This window comes from Canis lupus, chromosome 13 (assembly GCF_048164855.1).
Source record: "Canis lupus baileyi chromosome 13, mCanLup2.hap1, whole genome shotgun sequence".
NCBI classification, from domain to species: Eukaryota; Metazoa; Chordata; class Mammalia; order Carnivora; family Canidae; genus Canis; species Canis lupus.
In genome coordinates, this window is record NC_132850.1 from 47,154,580 (window position 1) to 47,173,319 (window position 18,740).

General features: G+C 38.6%; 1 protein-coding gene and 1 long non-coding RNA gene across 2 annotated transcripts in view; one reads left to right on the forward strand and one right to left on the reverse strand.

The window, feature by feature from the left end:
• Positions 1-12,541, forward strand: part of EDNRA (endothelin receptor type A) — a 56,510-nt gene extending 43,969 nt beyond the window's left edge. Inside the window, exons 5-8 of the mRNA XM_072773539.1 lie at positions 3,648-3,800; positions 7,618-7,751; positions 8,370-8,478; positions 10,180-12,541. Coding sequence (XP_072629640.1) covers positions 3,648-3,800; positions 7,618-7,751; positions 8,370-8,478; positions 10,180-10,320 — 537 coding nt within the window. The 3' untranslated portion in view covers positions 10,321-12,541. The remainder of the gene's footprint in view (positions 1-3,647; positions 3,801-7,617; positions 7,752-8,369; positions 8,479-10,179) is intronic.
• Positions 1-18,416, reverse strand: part of LOC140603057 (uncharacterized) — a 55,310-nt gene extending 36,894 nt beyond the window's left edge. The window contains exon 1 of the long non-coding RNA XR_012006110.1: positions 18,015-18,416. This is a non-coding gene — a long non-coding RNA (uncharacterized lncRNA). The remainder of the gene's footprint in view (positions 1-18,014) is intronic.
• Positions 18,417-18,740: the final 324 nt, after the last annotated feature.

The following is an 18,740-nucleotide window of genomic DNA, read 5'->3' on the forward strand; positions in this document are numbered from 1 at the left end:
AATCTGAAACAAGCTACTCAGTGTTCACTTCAATAGCACATATACTGAAACAAACTTACTCAGAAAAAAAGATAGATGTGCTATTTGTTTTTATAATAAATAATACAGGGGATCCCTGGGTGGCTCAGCAGTTTGGCGCCTGCCTTTGGCCCAGGGCACAATCCTGGAGTCCCAGGATCGAGTCACATGTCGGGCTCCTGGCATGGAGCCTGCTTCTCCCTCTGCCTGTGTCTCTGCCTCTCTCTCTCTCTCTCTCTCTCTCTCTTTCTCTCTCTCTCTCTTTATGTCTATCGTGAATAAATAAATAAAATCTTTAAAAAAATTTTTTAAATAAAATTAAATTTAAATAAATAAATAAATAAATAAATAAATAAATAAATAAATAAATAAATAAATTAAAAAAACAGCACAACAATGTCCATCCGGCAGGTATGCTGAAATGTATTTTATGTTACTTGGTGAAATGCACATTGCTCACATTTTTTAGAAGATAGATTTATTGACTTTAAGTAGGAAGCCATAATTACATGTACTTATAGTAGTACAAATTCTACATGTAATATACAAATAATATAAATTTGCAGAACTTTTTAAAGGTGTTTTAGTTTAACAAAATCAGCTATTGTTTGGGCAGCCCCGGTGGCACAGCAGTTTAGCGCTGCCTGCAGTCCAGGGCATGATCCAGGAGACCCTGGATCCAGTCCCACGTCAGGCTCTCTGCATGGTGCCTGCTCTCTCTCTCTCTCTCTCTCTCTCCCTCTCTCTGTCTCTATGAATAAATTTAAAAAAATCAGTTATTGTTTAATACACCTGATCACCTTAATGTTTCTCTGTAAAGTTTAATTATATAACTAAGTGTATTGGAAAACATGTTGAAAATGCATATTTCCTTTGCCAAACTAGTCAAATGTGGACTGAGGAGAAAAACCAAATGGATAACTACTTCTCAAATCAGCATAATTTAGTGCTTTGATGTAGGTTTCATGCAGCTCAGATTCCACATTTAATCATTTACAGACATTTTCAGGTATGTTTTCCTAACTTGGAAAATTCACAAAATTAGTGTTTTTACATTTGACCAGTTTTCCTATTTGGAAATTCGTATTTTAAAATTTAAAGTGCTGGGATGCCTGGGTGGCTTGGTGGCTTAGCAGTTAAGCGCATCTGCCTTCAGCTCAGGGCGTGATCCTGGAGTCATGGGGTCGAGTCCCACATCGGGCTTCCTGCATGGAGCCTGCGTCTCCCTCTGCCTGTGTCTCTGCCTCTCTCTCTCTCTCTCTCTCTCTTTCTATCTCATGAATAAATAAATAAAATCTTTTAAAAAAATAAAATAAAATAAAATTTAAAGTGCTCATGAAAACTGCCACACTGGCAATGTTAAAATTAAGGTATTCTGTTTATCTACTGACCTTTTTATTAAGTCAATCTCCATAGTGAAAAAACAAAGTAGATAATAGGAGATTATTAGAATTTGGACAGTGAGAATAATCAATCTGGATACTCCTGACTAAATGAAGTGTTGGAGAGAAGAGGCTCAATATGGAAAGGAGCTTACTAATCATTCAAACTAGATGAACTGAAATGGGCTCTTTGGCAAGCTGAGTGTCCCTTATAGAGCGGGCAAGCAAAGGCTGGCTGGCTACTGTGGGCGGTTTCAGTAAAAGATGTGAGTTTAAACTGATCACTTTCTATACTCAATTTCAAGTCAGAAATTTTAAGATTCTTTTTCTCCTCCTGTTCTTTTTTTTCCCTCATTTTATTCCCCAGTTTGTGTTCCATTCTTTCCTCCTCAGCTTTGCTCTAGCTTTAGACGAGAGGGCGGTCCCTCCATACCCTGGCTGATGACATTAGTTCAAAAGAAATGTGTGACCCCTTTCTCTACAGGCCTCTGCCATGGAGGGGGCAGGGGACTCCCGCCAGACCCCTCGGGGGTCAGCTTCCAGGCCCTCTGCAGCTGCTTCTGGGGCATTCACACCAGGTCAGCAGTGCATCTGGAAGACAGGGGTACAAGTGAAGGGAGTGCTCAAAGGAGTGTTTGTGTGCACTTAAAGAGTTGGGTTTTTGTCTGTTTTTTGGTTTTTAGTTTTTGACTTCAGTACTAAAATCTTTCTATAGTGTGATGCGGAGAGGGGGAAATTTATATGAACACATCTGAGTAAACCAACTCCCTTAGTAGTCTGCACTAACCTTCGAATAGAATTCAGGGGTCTATGAACTTAAATGGAAAAGAAATTACATATTTATTTTCACTAACTTCTGACTGAAATTTATCATTTCCTCCTATTATGAATGTAGGCAACAAAGCACAATCATATTTAACAGGACCATTTTGTTTCCACTAATAGAAATAATAGGCACTTTCATATCACAAAAATCGGATAATCTTGAAATATCATTTATGCTTATCATTGTTTCAACTTATGATGGTTATTAGAACCTCCATTAAATTTTTAATTTAATTTGTTAATAAACACCTATATTACCATATCAGAATTTTCTTTTTAATATTTCAATAGCTGTGTTTCAATGTAATTGGTTACCACTGTAATCTTATTTTATCTTATGCATAGAGAAGTGTTATTCACAGGAAGGATTACAGTCCAGACATCCAAAGGGATCCATGGCATAAGAGCAGTTAAGAACCTCTGCCTAGAACTTTTTTTCTTCAGGAACCATTTATAGATTATTTTAATAGACATGTTACAAATGTAGCCTACTGGGCCTCTTTCTATATTCAGCAACTGTCCAGTTTTTCACAGAGCAGCATGATTATTTTTTACTGTGGGAACTGAGATGATACAGGAGACTGCATTATCCTTCGTAAATAAACAATCTGGAGAAAAAGCATAAGGAAAGCATTTCTAAGTTGGTGATTAATTTAGCAGGAGGAAGAATGTAGATATAATTTCCATTTTTATAGGGCACTAAATTTTCTCCTTTAAAAAGACATAAAACTGAATAATCCTCCTATTTACAAATCCTGCCCACAGGGAGATAATGCTAACTATGCCTGCAGATAAGATACTCTGCTTCAATAGTTTCCAGGTGGTAAGTATTCAAAGAGTGAGAAAGGGCATGGTTATTGATGGCTCAAACTGGCTGGGTGTGAGGTCACATAGCAGGCATACCAGGCAAAGGGTTAACTCCCAGTTACCAAAGCTACACAGATAAGCCATTCATAACCTTCGCTATTGCCAAACAAAATTCACAGAAAGTACGCTTAACCACAAGAGTCCAAAGGAAACCAGGCACTAGCAAAATTTTGAGGCTCATCAATAAGAAAAGATAAATACATATTCTGTGTATCTCAAAATCCTGCTTTATGAGTTTTAGAAGGGAATTCTTTTTCTTGATTAGGGCTCTCCCATTGTATAATTAAAACCAGCTTTGGTTTATAAAAAGTATCTTTGTCGGGATAATTTATTTTTAAGTGCAATGTCTTTGGGTGCTTTTACAAATCCAGGATAATTTTTGGAGCTTCCAGATTAACTGAGTATTGAGCATCACCCACAAGCCCTTTGCCACAATCAGAGAGCGTGAACATAGAAACAGACCCGCAAGCATGAAGATTTTGAAGGTACAAGAGGCACTGCCCAGTAAATTTAGATATAATGCCCCTCTTTTCTCTCCCTTTTCTTCACCTACAGTTTTACCAAGATGTAAAGGACTGGTGGCTCTTTGGGTTCTATTTCTGTATGCCTTTGGTGTGCACTGCAATCTTCTATACCCTTATGACCTGTGAGATGTTAAATAGAAGAAATGGCAGCTTGAGAATTGCACTCAGTGAACACCTTAAACAGGTAAATCTAGTAAGATCGTGAAAATTTGGCCATGACTGATTTGTCCCAGACAACAGAAAGCCCATATTAAATACTGGGTTTGGCAGATTTACTGTGGTTTCCTAAAAATAAAAATAAAACTAAAAATAGTGTCTTATAACCGTTTTCTTTATAGTTATAATATTAGAAATTTATTTTATGAATATGGAGAGCCTGCTTGTATAACAGGTGGCCCTGGAGGCAGGGCTAAATAGAGATCAACTATTCTCTTAGTTTGCCAAGAGTATATTAAACATGTGTGTTTGTGTGTCTGTGAATTGAATTGGGCTTGGAACTGTGCCATAATACAAGGAGGCATATGACTTTCTCCCCAAGCAGGCTTTGCAGTCTTGCTGTGCAAATAAAATACGAACATGAAACAATTGGAAAACAGAATCACAGGGTATGGTAACAGTAGCCTATGTCTTGGAAAACCAAGGAAAATGTAACACAAAGTCACAGAGACACTTGTCAGAGAGACTGAACTGTTCTAAAGGATAAATGGGTTTGATGGGGAAGAAGACAGGGCATTTCAGGTGGACAAGAGTCCAGTTAGGACATGGCATAGGCACCATGCATTTGGGGAGTGGGAAAAAGAGATCAAACTCATTAGAGAAACATCTAAGGTAAGACTTATGATAGGAAATGGGATTGACTACAGAAAAAGAGGTCAAATTTTGGAGAGTCCCAAAATTGTACATATCAGTAGGAAGCTGATCTTGGTTCCCACACCCCCCTCCCAGGTAGCAAACAGAACAGATACACCCATGGCTTTAGAGGAAAAATCTTTACACTTATACGTGCTGGCTCTGTGATGTTGGGCAAATTGCTTAATCTCTCTGAACCTCTAGTTCTTCATAAAACGTCTATAATAATGCCTGCATCTTTCTGTACAAATATTGGTTCAATTTTAAGTCTTACAAAATTAAATGTATAAAATAATACATCAAGGCAATTACTTAATGCATGTACAGTGCCTCTAGTGCCTAGAGCCCAACTCATAGTAAGTACCCAGAAAATATTTGACATATATTAATTCAAAGAGTAAAACTAGAACTACAGGTAAGTTCTCAGTCTCAGCAGAGTATATAAGAACACACAACCACACCAAAAGTTAATGAGTTGTTGATGGCACCTATAAATCTGCCCTATACAGTTGCCATACACAAGCACCATTCTTCATCATGACTCCTTTCAGATACTGTACTAATTTTTCTGAGCTTCAGCTTCTTATCTGTAAATTGGGCATAATAGTATATGAATTGATATTACCACAGAAATAAAGGAATTAAGTGCATATGTGTACTTTGTAAAATCTAACATGCCATACAAATCGTAGCTATTATCTTTTATTAAAATTTAACTGAAAAATCATATTGAGAAAATTTAGTATGACTTTGTCCAGGCATGAATGTTTCAAGTGCTCCAGATGTGAAATATATCAAGCAATTATTGCCTCTCCTACAGGGGAGGTAATTAGTCAGAATAGATTTGCAAAAAATAAAACTAATGTTTTTCAGTGTTGAATTTTTCATTAGTACCATGATTGAGCCTGTTTAAGCTATAAAAGTTACCTGCTCTGAAAATAATTAAATAGGGACTGGTTGCAATAATAACAGGATGCTGCTTCACATTTACATTGCATTTTTTGTCTCTGAAGAGCATATCATCTGCTTATTTGATTCTTCCAAGCACCCTGTCTTATAGACAGGACAGGCGTCCCTATACAGTTGATTATCGAAATGGAGATTAAAACCGAAGTCTTCATCCTATGAGGCATTGCCTAGTGTCATACCCGAAGCTGTAACAGATTCTAACAGCAGGAGAGCAAGCCTGGCTGGATGGCCTTCCATTGGGGCTGTGGGGACCTAAGCTCACAGGGAAAGGCCCTGTCACCCTTGGACTATATGGCTCTATATGGACTATATATGGACTATATACAGCTCTATGTGAACTATATATATGGCTCTCCTTTTTGCTTTCTGAGTGGTTTTCTCAAATTTCTCTTCATTATTCTGACAACAACTTTGATCAGTTAGGGTTTGTGTTTGGATACTGGTAGTGGAAAACCCAAAATAACATTGAGTAAAACAAGTAGAGGTTTCTTCTTTCTCTCACAGCAAAAAAAAATCAGATGTCACTGGTTCAGTGCTCAAGGGACCCAGAAGCGAGGGCTCTGCTGTTTTGCTGACTTGTCCTTTAATTTTGGAAGACAGAAGCTACAGCTCTACCTTTATATCAGATTTCCAGGCAGCAAAAAGGGAAAGAATATAGAACACATTAGTGTGTGTGCATCAGAGGAATATCCTCCACTGTTTAGTAGCTTTTCCAGAAACCTCACACAACAATTTCTGCTTGATCTCAGTGGTCAGACTGTCAGGTGGCCATGCACAGATGATTAGCCTAAACTCCCCTGCTGCAGTAACAAAATCAAGGATCTGACTGATAGGAAAACAGGAGAATAGATATTGGTTAGGCAAATACCAGACCACCATGGCAACATATTAATATTACTTTTTGAAGGATCATCCTCTTTGAGGATGTACTCAAGGGGAATCACCTCTCCCCCAGTCCCCTCCTTTTCTCTTTTTCTGGTCATATTGTCTTTTCAGTGTCTTTCAGCACAAAAGGACCCTTTAAAATGATCCTCTGTTCCTACAGATTGGAACTCTTTATTTTCTCAATCATTGCTCAGCTTGTATGTTCTCTGAAGCCATAGCCCAGCTATCCCACCCAATAACTCTGAAAGATTAAAATAAAAAATCCAGTCCTTTGGGCTAGAGCAGCAATTTGTGACAACTGCCTTGAAATCTTTTTAAATGGCTCTATTAATCATGTGGGTTTATTGCAGGCTTCCCATACTTAATGCTATATGCTTTGGGTTGAACCAGCATTTCCCTTCCAAATCCTGTTTTCAATCAATTTTATTTTGACATTAACTGATCCCAGTTACAGATAAGTTGCATTTTATGTTCCTAGTTAGGCTTTCAAATGCATGCATTGTAGTAGTCAAGCATGATGCACACAAATGACTGGTCTGGTTGCAGATAATTCCTAACCTATGATTTTTCTGGTCCTACACAAACTCTCAAGTATGTAAACCTTCAAATAGAAGTCAGTCCAGGGTCAACATGTCCCAGTTCTTCTAATCATCATTGCTGATAATGCTTTACCCTCATCCCTCTGTTTGCAAACAAGATGTCTTTGGAAGCTACATGTCATTAGTAAAGGAATTTTAAAAGCAAAAAACTCCCAATGCTAGCTTTCTTCAACATCAAGAAATGGAGAAAACACATTCTATTGGCTTTTTCTCTTCTATTTTCTACTTCTGTTTTCCAAATACCTTTGTGGATTTGTTCATTATTATGCTAGGTTCAGTCACCTTGACTGCCATGCTGTCATTAATGCTAGTTATGCATTATTGAGGCTTTTAGCTAGCCCTTTCCTCCTTACACACACACACACACACACACATACACACACACAGACACTCAGCCCCAGTGTTGGCTCAGCAACAGCCAGTTCCCATTTTCCTGACTTCGAACTTCTGTCCTGACCCTAATAACCAGCTTGAGGCCACCATCCTTCCTGGCAGCTGCCCAAAAGAATCATTAGCAACTCCTTGATTAGAAAGTTGGACTCCAAATTGTGAAGAGATGGAGGCACCATGAGGCATGCTGCTCTGGCTCTTTATAAAGTAATTCTTTCTCTGCTATCTACAACTTCCTTTGTATAGTTCTTTCCTCTGGTAGAAAAACACTAAACTTACTGTACTTTTTTCCCTCTCACTTTCCTTTAGCGTCGAGAAGTGGCAAAAACAGTTTTCTGCTTGGTTGTAATTTTTGCTCTTTGCTGGTTCCCGCTTCACTTAAGCCGTATTTTGAAGAAAACCGTGTACGATGAGATGGACAAGAACCGATGTGAATTACTTAGGTACGGTCCTGTATACTTGTTAGGAAGTCAGAGTTTCTCTGATTGTCATACTGATAATACTTTTACAAAACCATCTAAGTCTACAGTCTCGTTAGGCCTGAAAATTAAAACTGCAAAGTTGAGGGATCCCTGGGTGGTGCAGCGGTTTGGCGCCTGCCTTTGGCCCAGGCGCGATCCTGGAGACCCAGGATTGAATCCCACGTCGGGCTCCCGGTGCATGCTTCTCCCTCTGCCTGTGTCTCTGCCTCTCTCTCTCTCTTTCTGTGTGACTATCATAAATAAATAAAATTAAAAAAAAAAAACTGCAAAGTTGATTATTTTTCTTTAGCTGACATAGCCCGTGACTGATCCTAAAGTTTGTACAAGCCCTATCTGTAATTTTGTGGCTCCCCTCCTGAGGCTGTGCATGATGGTTTGAGCTAACCAAGTGGCAAGAATATCAGTAAATGTTCTGCAGAAGTGAAACTGCCACTTAAACAAGCACTTTAAAAAAATTCTGACTGCCACCTATAAGAAATGGCTCCCGGGCAAGAAAAATGCTTCTTCTAGGGATAAATGCTAGTTAGCAGATTTAAAAACATTGTCTTCTAATTATTCCACACTTTTCTTTTGTTCTAGTTTCTTGCTGCTCATGGATTACATCGGTATTAACTTGGCAACCATGAATTCATGTATAAACCCAATAGCTCTCTACTTTGTAAGCAAGAAATTTAAAAACTGTTTCCAGGTAAGACTGCTTTGCACATATTTTTTAAGGACAACCAAGTGAATATATTAAGTAGGCAACGAGCATGGCTAATTCTAGTAGAGAAGTGAAAATCATATTTTGTTACCCAGAAAGAGGGTCAGATTGTCAGCATAAAGCTATATTATGAGAAAAAATGTCAGAAAAGCAATACCAATTCAGACAATACAATATTCAGAGGTTCAATAAAAAGAACTATGTTAATTTAGTACGCTGCTTTAAAAAGAAGTGCTCAACTATGGAGTCCAGGCTCCAGAGAATACATACAACCTGGTCATGCCTCACATTATCTTAGACGTTAACCACAGCCTCAACAAAACATAAAGTGTGTCATTAAAAAGAGATCTTGCTAAACAATAGTATATTTAATAATAGCCTCTTCAAGGATAGTAAATGCTGATAGCCCTGGCAATCTGAAATAATGTATTTTCATTTAAAATCAGTTTCCTTCTGTTCTTCAAACTTCCTTACAGCTAAACCAACCCATGTCCTTTAGAAGCTCCATGTACTTCTTCCTGAAGTATCAACTCTCCAGTTCCTGGGATGATTATGGAGTTAATCCTAACTGGATTTTGTTATCTTTGGCCAGGATGTTTCACTTCAATTTACGGCACATAATAGGAATTATAGTATAGAGGTCAAGGATGCAGGATCTAGAAGCAAACAATCTTGATTTACATCACAGCTCTGTACTCACTGCCTAACCCGGGTCCAGTTGGTACCCCTCCAGGCTCCTCAGTTTGATCATCTGTAAGATCAGACAATCACTGTATGTAATAGGTAGGATTCAATGGGTTAATATATGTTAAGCACTTGAGACAATACTAAGCTCTCAGTATGAGTTTACTATTATTATTATGAGGGATAGAGAAGAGAGGAAAAACACAGTGGCTGCCCTCATGGAACTGACTATCTAGAAGGAGACAGTATATTAGCTAAAAAATCTTACAAATCGATGAATCTTGGTATGGAAGTTATAGTTGTTACCCTTTTGAAGTCTACGTGATAATGTTTACAAGTCATGATGTGCTCTAACAAAGATTCTGCCCAAAGAAGGGTTGACTAAAATGCCGGTCATAACTAATACATCATATAATCTGGAGTTAATATCATTTTATTTAATTTACGTATTAATTACAGGGGAAGGGAAAATCAAGGTACAAACTCTCAGAAATTAAACATATCTTTTGATCTTCATTCAAAGGCAGCATATGCAGGAGAACAGAGGGAATCTAGAGGGTCCTGGATTCTAATTCCAATTTTGCTTATTTGCCCTCTAAGACTTCCTGTCCTCATTAATAAAATGAGGAAAATAGCACCTACCACCTAAGGCTGTTGGGAGCATCAGAGGAGCTGCCCAATGCAGAGAGCCACATAGTGGCTCACACTGCAGAAATGCCAGGCCCCTCTGGACCCTTCTCCACGCGTGCCCACCCCAAGTTATAGGACATGCTCCCTTGGGCCAACAGTGCCTTCCCTTCTACTTTGATTTGGTGAATAAATTAAACAAGAAATAAGGCATCTATTTCTCATCACTAGAATGGACAGTTTAACTTCTACCTAGAGAATTCAGGCTCCATACTTTAGATTACCATTCAGGTTCACATTCTGTCCTCAGATTTTGTTGGCAGGTGCCACATGGGTTGGTAGGCTCCTTTATTTAGAATCTATTCCTTCTTCCAGTCTTGCCTCTGCTGTTGCTGTTACCAGTCCAAAAGTCTGATGACCTCGGTCCCCATGAATGGAACAAGCATACAATGGAAGAACCATGAACAAAACAACCACAACACAGAGAGGAGCAGCCATAAGGACAGTATAAACTAGACATCTTAAAAAACATTAATCAATATTCCTTCAAATTCTATTGGAGAAAAAAATCACACAGCAACTGTGTTTCCAGAAATCTTTTCTCCCGTCCTCCTGTGACTCAACCCCTACCCCAGAAAAATTCTTTCCAAAACATCGGAGGGTGGACCAGTTTATAGTCACAAATTCAATGAATCTTACTACTTTAATTTATCTAATTTACATAGTCTGCATGTTATATTCAGCACTAAAAAATGGTGGGAGTTGGTAGGGGAAAGAAGACTGGTCGATTAAATCAGAAGGATATTTACTAGTTTTGGATGAAAATAGAGTCTTCCAGTACATAACAGCTTCCATGGCAGTTCTGTAGAATGTTCAACGGGAACTGGTCACCATGAAAATTTAGGGATTATGACAAGGTTTTCTATGTTTTTTTATTGGCCAGACACGGTAGCATGAGCAATTAGGTTAATGTTTTTCATGTCACTTTTTTATTTTTAAAACATCAGTTCTCAAGCTGCAACAAATACAGGAACTTAAAGAACATACTCATATCCACATGTGGCAGTTTAATAGCTGCCATTCAAAGAATTTTTAAGAACCTGTATTTTCTTTTGTAATAGTGTTTCATTATAGAGATCTGGAACATATTTTTATGTTAAATTTTAAAATAATGCTTGAATCAGATAGTTCTATTTTTCACAAGCCCAATCTTTTTTAATGTAGTTAGATATTTTATGTAAAATCAGTATCAGGCACCAAAATTTAAATGTAAGTATCATTCAACTATACCCAAGACTTCAGTGGAATGTATCAACATGTAACTCACACCTAGTATAAAAAGACTAAATACTTTCTAGATTTGGAAATTTTCATTGAGATTTTTTTTGGTAATACTAACATGTATGTGTGTATATGCATATATATGTACAAATACATGTATGTATATATGTACACACATATATACGATATACATATCATTTCATATTCTTTTGATTTCTCTTAAAATGTTAGCTGTCGTTAAGACTTTTTTGGTCATTTCCTTTTCCATATAAGAAACAATTTCAAAGTGGCCAGCTGAGTTTATCATGTCAGTGAGATAAAATTACTCCCAATGCCACCATGAATTTACAGTTCTTCACTTCTCTGGGTTTCCAGTATGACTCTAAGCACCTCTCCCACCCCCACTCCTCACACGGTCTCCATTTCAAAGGGCCCACAATGACTTTTGCTGGGCATGTTCCAAGATGTTTACAGACTGTGAGTACAGCAGAAAACCTTTAACTGTGTGTGTATAAATATATATAAACAACTGTACATTTCTTTTAGCCAATTTTTCTGTAATTGTCTTTATGGAATGTACCTGTGTGTGTGATAGATGCATGGGTGTGATGGTATGTATGGACTTAATATAATCTAATAATAATGCCCTGTAGTCGTACCACAGCATACACTCTAAAATGGTTGTTTATCATGACAACTGGCCTTAGCCAGTTTTAATCTGTGTTCATAATTCTTGTGAACATGTCACCATTACAAATGGACTATGGGAGGCAGCATGAATGGGATAAGCCATGGGTTAACAATAGTGTTTATTTAGCTGGTTGGTTGGTTGGTCTGATAAAACAGCATTTGGGGTTGTACTTTTTCCTGTGCTAGAGCAAAAGTCATTAAACGTTGAAGTATTATATTGTCCTGGTCCCTCAACTCAATATGCTGACGAGACTGACAAGAGGTCTGATGTTTCCTATCAGACTTCACCAGAAAGATTGCTAATGATACATTAGCTAAGCTGATTTGTTAGGCTATATTTTAGCATGGTCACATATAAGTGATATCAGGTTCCAGTTGATCCAATTGCAGGGCTCCTTTACGTGTTAGCAGTTGAATACCATAACTTAACTGGTGCATCACGTACAATGATATATACCTATAATATTAAGCCATAGTTCACATCATTTTGTTTAGACAATTGTCTTCTTTTTTAAGATAGTTTGTCTCCTGCATATGAAAAAATGCATTTTACAAGTTCAGAAAGCCATAGGTTTCTGAATAACACACAGGCTTCAATGCACATTTTGTTTATGGACCAGTAAGTAGCCATGGTTTATAAAAGGATTATTTCCAATTTCTGCCTTTATCACATCTTTCCAAGTAAATCTGTAGAAGTGAGCCAGAAGCCAAGGCCCCTGCATTGGCAGTGGCCCATAAGTATGAAATAAAAGTTTACAGAAGCCTTGCAAGTGTCTCTTCATTTTTACATAGTTCTACATAGGAAATGTTGATTACGTGATGCCTATTGCTAACCTCTCCCTAGTAAGAGCCCAGCAAGCAATTTTACTTTCAGATACTTCCTAACTGTATTCTATTCTCAACCTACTTTGTTATACTGAACACTTAACGCTTTCATTCATTCCTTAATTCACCTTTCCAGTATATTTTACTAAGCATCTGCTTTGCACCATTCTTCTAGGTATTGGGGACACAGCAATGAACAGAACAGGCAAAGTTCCTGCTCTCATGGAGCTGGCAGTCTAGAGGAGGGAGCTGGATAATAAACAATGCATCAGGTGGATACCTGGAGGAAGAGACTCATATATATCCAAGTGCTTATTTGACATCTCCAACTGAATGGCTAACAGACATACTATATCTAAAACTAAGCTACTCATATCTCTCTAACCTGCACTGCCCTACTGTTCCTCTGCTCGTGTATTAGTCAAGGTTCTCCAGAGAAACAGAACCAACAGGATATATATATAGATAGATGATAGCTAGCTTGCTAGATGGCTAGATAGAAAGAAGAGGAAGTTTATTATGGGAATTGGCTCATATGATTATGGAGGTAAAATATCCCATGAGTTGCCATCTATAAGCTGGAGAACCAGGAAAGACAGTGATATAATTCAGTTCAAGTCCAAAGGCTTGAGAAAAACAGGGGAGCCAATGGTATAACTCCCAGTCTGAAGCCAAAAGGCTGCGAACCATGGAACAGCCTGCTGGTATAAGTCCCAGAGTCCAAAGGCCCAAGAACTAGGAGCACCAAAGTCCAAGGGCAGGAAAAGATGGATGTCACAAGTCAGGAAAAGACAGAGAAGTCACCCTTTCTCCACCCTTTTGTTCTTTTCAGGCCCTTTATAAATAAATGATGCCAAGTAGATTTGCTTTACTCAGCCTCCTGATTCAAATGTTAATCTCTTCTGGAAATACCCTCATAGGCATACCCAGAAGTAATATCTTACTAGCATTCTTTCTGGGTGTCTCTTGGGCCAGTCAAGTTGACACATAACGTTAACCATCAAAGTTCAGTTAAAGACAGCTCCATCCTTTGAGCTGTCCAGATGAAAACCTTGAGGGGCACCCAGGTGGTTCAGTGGTTGAACGTCTGCCTTCGGCTCAGGTCATTGTCCCAGGACCTGGGTCCAAGTCTCACATCAGGCTCCCTGTTAGGAGCCTGTTTCTCTCTCTGCCTATGTTTCTGCCTCTCTCTGTGTGTCTCTCATGAATAAATAAAATCTTAAAAAAAAAAAACCCTTGAAGTCATTGTCCATTCTTTCTCTTATATCCTATAATCAATGCCTCAATATATCCTGACAGCCCTGTCTTCAAAATAGATTCCTAATTTTTTTTTTAAGATTTTATTTATTTATTCATGAGAGACACAGAGAGAGAGGCAGAGACATAGGCAGAGGGAGAAGCAGGCTCCACACAGGGAGCCCGATGCAAGACTCAATCCCGGGACTCCAGGATCACACCCTGAGCCAAAGGCAGATGCTAAACCACTGAGCCACTCAGGGATCCCCAAAATAGATTCCTAATTTGACCATTTCTCTCTCTCTGCCTCTACCTCCCTATTCTGAGCCACCAACACCTCTTGCCAGAATAACCACAATAGGCTTCTATTATGCCTACTTGTTTCCAGCCTTGTAAATACTATACTCTAATTGAAGCCTGTCCCTTGACCCGCATAAATGGTCTAAAGGTATTCACATTTCCAAGCTAGCTTGACCAGCTCTCCTGGGGAGTTTTCCAATAACAACTAAAGTAGGAAAGAGCCCTTTCCCACTGTGGCACACTGGATAGGACATGAGTCTGGGAGCTGTTGGCCACCATGGTTTGGCCACTATGAGTAAAGTAAACCTAGAGTGTTACAAAGATGGAAAAGGGCATATAAGTTCTTGGTGCCAGTTTTCCCTGATGCATTCCCATGGTTTGAGTAAGCGAACTAACATATTTACCTTTCGTCCTATGCTAATTAAACTTGGTTTTTCATTGCTTCCAATACATACATTCTAAGAACATCTCATCTAAACTATCTTGATTTATCTTTCCTTATTGCTTAAATTAAGAGACTTTATGTTTTTTAGAGTTTTAGTTTATTTATTTATTCCTGAGAGTTGAGTGGAAAGTACAGAAAATTCCCATATGCCCTCATTTTCCCTTTCCCTACAAAGAGTTCTCCAGGGCTTCTGGGTGGCTCAGTTGATTAAGCATCTGCCTTGAGCTGTGGTCATGATCCCAGGGTCTGGAATGGAGCCCCGCCATTGAGCTCCCTGCTCAATGGGGAGTCTGCTTCTCCCTCTCCCTCTGCCCCTCCCCGCTGTTTGTACCCTCTTGCTCACATTCTTTCTCTTCCTCACACTCTCTCTCTCAAATACATAAATAAAATCTTTAAAAGAGAGAGAGAGTTCTCCCTATTATTTCCCTTTTGTGTTAGTGTGATATACGTGATGAACCAGGATTCATACAGTATTATTAAATAAAGTGCATAGTTTACATTGGGGTTCACTGTGTTGTACATTGTATGGATTTTGATAAATGTATAGTGACAGTTATCCACCATTATAGCATCATTCAGAGTAGTTTCACTGCCCTAAAAATCCCTTGTGCTCTACCTTTTCTTTCCTCCTTCCTTCTCCCTCTTGGTTCATCTCTTCAACCAATATAAATATAGTGAACATGCTCCATTATTACGCTGTGTGAGTTGCTGGGAATACAATACAAGATGTATAAATAAATAAATTCTCTGAAGTGCTTAGTGATGACTCAGTAGATGTCGGCATAGGGGCCAATAAAGGCACAAAGACAAAGTAGTCAAAATTCTTTCAACTTCAGCTGGTGACATTAGTGAACAAACACAGTGTGACGGTTCTTGCTTCTACAATTCTTATTTTAACGCAAAAATATGTCACTGCCTGGAGAATGGCATAATGAAAAGCAATATACTATTGACTCTACCTTATGAACTTGTTTAAGCTGTAAACACATGTTATTCTCCATTCAAAAATAAACCTAATATCAGTGCATTTAAAACTATTAAAGTAATGAAACAAATTGGAGATTAAGCCAGGAAATAGCCAAGACAAATATGAGTCTTTGCTAGCCTATTATCTATATCATTATTTTTAATAATATTACTAGTCTATAATATAGTATTAAACAATATATACCAGTATACAATACTACCAGTATTCCCAAGCCTCTCTAGGCCTGAAATTCTGAAACTACGATTCCTTCATTTGTAACATAATCAAATACAGCACTCTATTTATTGTTATCTCAAAAAAGCAAAGTTAAATCAGGGCACAAGTCCACCATATGCAGTTGTCTCTGAAATTCCAGTGGGGTCTTCATATTGAAAACCATTCCATGTTGTGGTTGTTGTTGTTGTTGTTGTTGCTGTTGTTGTTTTAGTAATCTTACATTTTGGAGAAGCTTCTGTCACACTTTCCTCTAAGTAGTTACAAAGACAAGCTAGTGTCTATATTTGGTCAGCACTGATACTCTGACTTTTTTTGTTTCCAAAACTGAAAGGAGAGGCCACAGTTCCTAGAACCAGGGAATAATCGAGAACCAAAAATAATACTGTAACTGGAAAGCTAGGCTTTCCCCATAAAGCAAACTAGCATGGATCACTTTTGATTTGATGAAGCCAGAAGTCCTAACATTCCATACATTCCCTCCCCCCCCCCCCCCCCCCGCCCCCTGCCCGAGCTTTTAGCATCAATGTTATTTGGTAGATTTCTTTGTTTCTTCCTCATAGGTAATAAATTAGGAACAACGTTGCCAAACCTAGGTATAAGAAGAAGAATCATGGAATCTCCTGAGGGAACATAGAGTATTCCACAAATTTTTCCTTTTTGGCCTTAAACCACAGTCCTTTCTTAAATTATCTACATGGAACTGATCATCTTTCATTTTAACTTGATTCTATGATGGATACAATTGTCTACTTGGTGCTGTGTGACAGATTTGTCCCAGAAGGGAGACAGTATGTAGTAATGTCTGCTGTCCAAACTGCGTAGCAGTCTGATATGGTCAGCCAAATCACAGGCCCCAGTGCCCAAGGGCACAGCTCTGACTTACTCCACTTAGGCAATTTTTACAGAATAAAGCCATTTCTCTATGAACGTCAGCTCTAGTTCTCTCAAAGTGTGACAATTGAGATTAACTACAGTTAAATACTTCTGGGTTTTTTTTATCATCTTGAAATGAGAAAATCTACTGAATATGATCAGGTGAAGGGAACATGTGCGTAAATGTATTTTTTAATGTATAATGAAAAACTGGTCTCTCAGATCCAGTCTTTACTTTATGAAACCTAATGGAGTTAGACCTGGATCACTGCTCTTCATTTACAATCCACACCTGGTTGGGAGGGAGGGATTTTTGCTGACCAGTTCAGGAAAAACAGGGCCAAATGGGCTGGGATGGAGGGTAGGGTAACTTCCCAAAGGAAAACCCACATGGCCTTAGAAAGGGGAAGGGAGAAGAACTACATCACTTCCTTTCTTCATCTTTGAGGATATTGTCCACATATCCTGCTACTCCTTATCTCTGCTGTTTTTTTACATTGTTAGCTTAGTTAATTCTTCAACTTTTAGTACTTTCTTTAAAAAGAATTTTTGCTCTTTAAATTATAAAAATAACATACAAAATAGATCTGTAATATATTTAAAGCCCTCTCAGAACAAAACAATAATTAATGAATAATCCATGTATTCAAGGGCAGGAAATCTTTGTACATGAAACTTTAAATACAATATAAGATATATTTAAATACATTATACTTACATATGTATCTTACATTTATCTAATCCTTGTGCTACAATAAACAAGGCTACATTGTACTTCCTTATACAAGTCTTCATGGAGATTTGTCTGATTTCGCTGGGACAAGTAAAGAGGAGTAGGATTGCTGCTGGATCACAGGGATTTTGCACAGTTAATATCTTTGCATACTGCCAGATTGTCCCCACCAGGTCTGGGTGGAGCCATTATATTTCAGGGCTTGGGGTGCCTTGCAACTAACTGCTCCACTTTACACTGGCCGGTAGCATATACCTTTCAGCATATGTACAGATGCTGTTAGAGATCTGACCACATCCTCCTGGATCCCTTGTACCAGCTCTGTTCACCCATCCCTAGCTTCGTTGTTTTTGCTACTGTTTGCAACTGCCCTTGGAGCCCCCTAACTTATAAGGAGAAGAGGAAGTGACTGTGAATTTTATGTCCACCTACAACCCCCACCATGACCTGTGAACAACAAATTACTGGTGTGAGAGTACAAAAGTCCAGCTCTTATGCCTCAGGTGGGGCTCGCACCAAGAACCCCAGGAGATGGGGCTGAGTCTACGACTTCTGAAAGCTCATCTTTCACTATGGCCTGGAAACTCTCTGAGCAGTAAGCTTCAGGCAGTTGTAGGGCTTACCTCCTCTGTTTTCCTTCACTTTTCTGAACTACGTTTTCCCAAGTCTGCTTCTAAGCCCATACTGGCTTCTTCTTCAGGGGCTGTGCATTAACAAACCAATTACGCACAAATCCTTGGCTTGAGCACTGCTTCTGGAAGAAGCTAACCAAAGACAGCACATTTTTCATTACACTGCTGAATGTGATTCACAAGTTCTGACAATGAACATGTTAGATTCTTTAGCACACTGAACTGGGGCTCATATTTGAAATTACACTTTTAATTTCTCCTCTGGGACATCTTAGGATGTATGAGCTCTTCCTACTAATTGGTAGTCCAAATTTCCTCATCCTCAACTTTCGTCCCATTTGCTATGAAAGAGCATGGCCTTTCTGTTGGATACTCACACAGACTACTCTAGGAGCTCCATTTCAAGCCCTAGGTTTTTCTGCATATCTAACATTATATCTAATGGAATTTGACTGTACTTCCCCTTAGGAGAACATGCCTCTCCCAAGTGTCTGACAGATGAAGGTGTCAGTCAATTATGAAGCTGGAAATCAATGAGAGGTAACAATATTAGTCAGCTGGGGGTTGGGAAGTAAGGTAGCAAGTACAGACCACTCTTTCAAAGGATTGAACAATGAGTGTACCAGAGAAATGGGATGGCAGGTTGAGGAAACAGCAGGGTCAAAGAAAAGGCTTTTGTTCTTTAAGAGAAAAACAACTTCAGCATTTTTAAGAAGG